The following is a 6,192-nucleotide window of genomic DNA, read 5'->3' as shown; positions in this document are numbered from 1 at the left end:
ATCGGTGGTCATTTTTGGAACACAAGAACCAAATTCAAGAGCCAAAATGATAATAATTTTGATTTGCTTCACTATGAACAAGATTTCAGATCTTACATTTTGGGCTTCTATTTGTTCATACCAAGAACACTTGAACACAATCATCTTAAGTTTTGGGATGAGATTTATTTGAGTTTTGTCGAACCTCCCACCTGCAAATCATTATTCCTAAAATGGGAGTTTGAGACCCACTCACCCACCTGTAATTTTTTCTCGCCGGAAATCAAATTCGAGACCCATCAGTAATTTTTTTTTTCTTGCCAAAAAATAATATCTCGCCGGAGCTAGTTAAATTTTTCAACATCCGACTGTTGATGGCGTCTGGTGTTGGTGGCGGCGCTAATGTGGACCGGTGGTGGTTATGATGCCAGAAAAGGACATTGGAGTTTTAAGGTGTATGAAGAGAGAGATAGAGATGGAGAAAGAGAGAGAGAGAGAGAGAGAGAGAGAGATTTTCTTTTTTCTTTTTCTTTTAATAATTATAAACGTATTTTAATAAATAAAAAAGATGAAAAAACAAAAAACAGGGGCAAATTGGTCATTAAAATAAAGTTTAAAGTAAATTGGACCAAAGTGGCAAGAAAATGAAAACCTTTGGACCATGAGTGCTAGCCCAAAGTTTTTTGGCCCAAAGTAGCAATTTCGACCTAACCACAGGGACCATTCTTGCAATTTTGTCTAAAAAGAAAAGAAAGATCAAAGTTTGTCATAGTTTGCAAAGAAAGACCAAAGTTTGTCATAATTTGTAAAGTTAAAATTATAATTTTTAATTCTTTTTTCATTTACATTTTAAAACTGACTCTATGAGATTCGAAATGCCTAAAATAAATCTAAGTTTGCTTGAGCAAATAATAAAATTAGTGTATTTTGATATTGCGTAAACTGGATATATATTTTAGGGCAAATATTTTAATATTTAGAATTTAATTTATATAATTAAAGATAAAAGATACTTAAAATGTTTTGTATTTGATTAACATAGGAAACCCATGGCTTGAAGGAAAAGGAACAATTTGGAGTTGAAACGAGTTGAAAAAGATTGGGAAAAAAAAGCACAAAAAATACTTAGGAAGCATCGTGACCATTAAAAGAGGTGTCGTGTCCATCAGAAAAAGATTTTGTGAAGACAAAACTTCAAAAATAGTCCCTGTGGTTTTCGAAAATATCAAGTTTAATCTCTAAGTTCAAAAAACTTCACAGATGGTCCCTGTGGTTTCAAAACTTTTAATATTTGGTCCTTCCGGCTAACTTCGTTACCATTTAGCCGTTAAGTAAGGGGTATTTTTGTCATTTCACTATACAGGGACCATTTATGAGGTTTTGTATTACTTTTTTTCAAATAAATAAATAAATAAATAAAATTTAATATGCAAAGGTCTCACCTCTCTCTCTATATCTCTCTCTATCTCTCTCTCTCTCTCCCTCTCCTATAACTTGTATAAAATTCTTTCTCGTCATTGGCTCCCCTATAAGTTGTATAGATTCCATGTCTCATTCATCATTTAATTCCATATCTTCATGAATCAAATTGAATATGAATTTGTTTTGAATCGCCTTTGTATACCTTCGACTCCGCAGGGCGTGGGTAAAACCACTATGATCACTAGGGTTTCGGAGAATCTCAGAACTTCCTATCCCAATTTGAAAATACAAGGGTTTTTCACTCGTAATGCCCTATCATTCCATACCCTTTCATCGCTCAAATATGTTTTGATTTTCACCTTCGTTTACTCATGAAATTTGGGATACAAAACAGGTGAGATCAGACAAGAAGACGAGAGGGTAGGGTTTGAGGTGGTTACGTTAGATGGTCGCACTGCTCCACTTGCTTCTATTAACAATTCCAGGTAACCATTTCTTCATATCTTTTCATCATTCAACGTCGAATTAGGTTTTAATTAAGTTTTCCATGGCAGTGTAGAGTCCATTAGATGGCCTACTGTGGGAAGATACAAAGTCGATGTAGCATCATTCGAATCATTAGCTTTGCCTGAGTTACAGGTTCGTTTAGCTTCATCTCCAATTTCTCAGTAAGAAGTTGATTTTCGATTTCATTTTCAGGTCAAAGAAGATACAGATCTGTTTGTGATTAATGAAGTTGGAAAGATGGAGGTCTTCAGTTCGTTGTTCTTCCCTGCAGTGTTACGTGTTCTTGAGTCAAAGAAGATAAATCTCTGGTGGTTGTTTCTTCCACCGGTGAATCAGAGAGAGAGAGGGAGAGAGAGAGAGAGAGAGAGAAAGAGAGAGAGAGAGAGAGAGAGAGAAAGATAGAGAGCGAGAGAGAGGTGGGACCCTTGTATATTAAATTTTATTTATTTATTTATTTGTTTTAAAAAAAAAGTAATACAAAACCTCATAAATGGTCCCTGGGTAGTGAAATGACAAAAATACCCCTTACTTAATGGCTAAATGGTAACAGAGTTAGTCGAAAGGACCAAATGTTAAAAGTTTTGAAACCACAGGGACCATCTGTGAGGTTATTTGAACTTAGGGATTAAACTTGATATTTTTGAAAACCACAGGGACCATTTTTGCAGTTTTGTCATTTGTTAATGAAAAGATCCCATGCAGATAAGGATTAGCGTCGCGAAAGGAAAGGCTTCGTGTCCATATATATATATATATATATATATATATATATATATATATATATATATATATATATATATATATATATATATATATATATATATATATATATATATAGTGATAATTGCGAAGATAATTCCCCACCACTTACTTTGTCAAGGACACAAATGTGAAACCTAATTTTTATTTATTTCAAATTTCAAATTCAATTAAACTTCTGATTTAATCGTTCCTATTTAACATTTTGTTTTAATCAACTTGTATAATATACGGGTCTCACAACTATTATATATATATATATATATATATATATATATATATATATATATATATATATATATATATGGGAAAAGGGAATATACATTACAGCCCCACCTAAATATTACGGTTAAAACCTCTCGAAAATACATTGTTTTACTATATAAATATTACGGTTAATGGATTCACGATTAATACTTCAAGATGTAAATTCAAGATTGACACAATAGGGTTTAGGGTTTAGAGTTTAGAGTTTAGGGTTTAGGGTTTAGGGTTAAGGTGTAGGGTTTAGGGTTTAGGGTTTGGCTTTAGTGTTTAGGGTTTAAATTTAGGGTTTAGGTTTAGGTTTAGGGTTTAGTAATGTTCACATGGATGAAGTAATAAACGATAATTGAGGAAAGAAAATGGAGATGATAAAACGATCAATGAAAGAAAGAAATGTTATGGAGAATGATATATTTACCAAGTGAAACCAAACCGAGTATATTTAGCATGTTAAAACGACATATTTTAGAGGTTTACTACCTAAGTTTAGGTGGGGCTGTAATGTATATTCCGTATCCCATATATATATATATATATATATATATATATATATATATATATATATATATATATATATATATATATATATATATATATATATATATATATATATATATATGGTGATAATTGTGAAGATAATTCCCCACTACCCACTTTGTCAAGGGCACAAATGTGAAACCTAATACTTTGACGTGACATGTTCACATGCGATGCACGTCCGAGGAACATAATACGGACTCGAGGATTTAATCATGTGTGAAAAACCTCCATGGAACTTCATTTAAGTAGGTTTTCTCATTATTTTTGTTTTTTTAAATATTTTTAATTCTTTTTTAAAAAAATATTTTGTTTATCTTTTTATAAGTATATATACTTGGTTTTTAGGTTTTTTTATTTTTTAAATATTTTACTACATATTTGAAGTTACTAGTGTTTTTTTGTTTTTGTTTTTGTTTTTTGATTTTTTTTTTACTTTTGACTTTTGTTTGAACAAAATGTTGGTTCGAGTTTTTAATGTTAATCAATTATATAATATTTGAATCTATATTAAGAATCATAATATTTTCAGGTGATACGATTTTTTGGATCATATAATTTTTAGATTATAAATTGTTGGATCAAATTATTTTGAATCATAGTAATTTGGATCATTTTATTTTTTAATCACATGATTTTGGATCAATAATATATGCAAATAAATAAAGTTTTTATTCATAACAAATTTTGGATAATTATATATTTTGAATAATAAAATACTCCATCCGTCCTAAAATTATTGTTCACGTTTGACTTTTGAAGTCATTCCGTGTCAACTTTGATCATAAATAATTTTATTTGTGTTATATGATTTTTAATGAAACTTATAAAAATGAAAATACATTTAAAAAACAATCTATCCATATATCTTGCATAAAAATTATATAACAAAAGGTAAATTATTTAATGTCAAAGTTGAACAAAAAAGACTTAAAAAGTCAAACGTTGACAATAATTTTCGGATGAAAGGAGTATATAATTAAGCATTATAGAATATTTGAGTCAAAATATTTATAGAAAATATCAATTTAAGGATCATAAACATGTTGAATAAGAACTTTTTTTAATCATAAATATTTTGAATAAATCATATTATAATTAACATTTAAAAAAACCATGTAATCTTTTATAATAAAGTTTAATATCTAAGCATTTTTTTAATTTTTTTTTCAAAAAGTTTATAATATATGATATATATTAAATCTTCAAAAGAAGTTTTAATTTGGAAAGCGAAAATTTTCATGTCCCAATTTTTATAAAAATTAGAATATTCAAACAAAACATGTATACCATTAATAATAATATTTTTTGGAAATTTTATTTTATATTTGAGGCCATGATGGTATAATAAGTAACCATTTAATTAAATTTATAACTATGACATCTAACACTTATGGTATAAGTAATACATATGATCTATAGATTGATCCAATTTTATGATATCATGTTAATAAATGTGATATTTAAATTTAGTAGTAACAATTGTAAAAGTTAAGGACTATTTGATATGTTTTTTAGTGGATCTAATAAGAGGTCTTGTTTGACTTGGTCAAATTTAAATTGTTTGATACCATAATTAGAAACATTTGATTTGTATCTTACTAAGCGAGTTGATTGAGTCAAACACAACCATTAATCTAACCGAGTAAGAGGCATGTCAGATAGTCAGAATAGTCAAAACCGAGTCAGGGGCTTCTAAGTATGATATCAAACAATCTGAACCTGATGAGGTTAGACTCAACCTCTTACCGGACTTAAGCATCTGATATGTCTCTTATTAAGTGAGTCAATGTCTGATTAAGTTAAACACAACTCTTAATCTAACCGAGTAAGAGACATGTAAGACATTCAAAAGAATCAAGATCGAGTTAAAGGCTTCTAAGTATGACATCAAACAATATAAACGTGATCGCGTCTGACGAGCCTCTTACAAGTAAAAGATTATTTGAAATATTGACGAATACTTTTTATGTGGAGAGAAATAAGATATTCATATTCCTAAGTGTTTAATGGGGTGGCTATGATTCCCAACAAGAATTGTAGAATATCATCGAGTGATGGGGGAATATCATAAAGTCAAGCATCAAGAACAATATTTGATCGATAGATATTGATCGTCAATTAATTGATATATACATATTTTTAGGATACTATTGGGTTGAATTATACTTTAAATAATTCGACCTTTTATGACGGTTTATTTACCATCTTTTTAGCGGCAAAAACAGAATCAATAATACTTGTTGCCACTAAAAAACTTAGGAAAATCAATGTTTTAAAAACTTTGTTTTACAATTCAGTCGTTCATGTGAGACAATCAAATTTTGTGAGACCATGATAAACAATTCTAACCACTCATTTTATAGATAAAAAAAACATTTTTAAAATGCAATATTTTCGTCATTTATATTCTCCAAAATAAATAAATAAATAAAATTAACATTTTTTTATATAATCTACTAGAATATTAGAATATTCTAATAAAATATTAGAATATTTTATAAATCTAATTAGAATACTAGAATATTTTAACAACCTAAAAATCACATTTGAATATTTACAGTGTAACGTATTTTTCAAAAAAAAATGGTAATTTTTTATTTTTTTTATTTTATTATTATTTTTTATTTTTTAGGTAAATAAAATGACGAAAATAGTAATTAAAAAAGAAATTTTCTGATTTTTCCTTTTATTTTGAATTTTAAAATTATTTTTAGATTATGG

General features: G+C 28.4%; 1 protein-coding gene across 1 annotated transcript; it reads left to right on the top strand.

Moving 5' to 3' along the window:
• Positions 1-1,557: 1,557 nt before the first annotated feature.
• On the top strand, positions 1,558-2,621 carry LOC145066827 (uncharacterized). The gene is made up of 5 exons (XM_079014088.1): positions 1,558-1,705; positions 1,796-1,886; positions 1,956-2,040; positions 2,101-2,235; positions 2,562-2,621. Exons 1-5 carry the CDS (start codon positions 1,558-1,560, stop codon positions 2,619-2,621), a joined length of 519 nt encoding a protein of 172 aa, XP_078870214.1.
• Positions 2,622-6,192: the final 3,571 nt, after the last annotated feature.

The sequence above is a fragment of the Lactuca serriola genome, chromosome 8, assembly GCF_051521515.1.
Source record: "Lactuca serriola cultivar US96UC23 chromosome 8, Lser_US96UC23_V15, whole genome shotgun sequence".
In the NCBI taxonomy this organism is placed as follows: Eukaryota; Viridiplantae; Streptophyta; class Magnoliopsida; order Asterales; family Asteraceae; genus Lactuca; species Lactuca serriola.
Note: the sequence above shows the minus strand (reverse complement) of the source record. Positions and strands in the feature narration are given on the sequence as shown.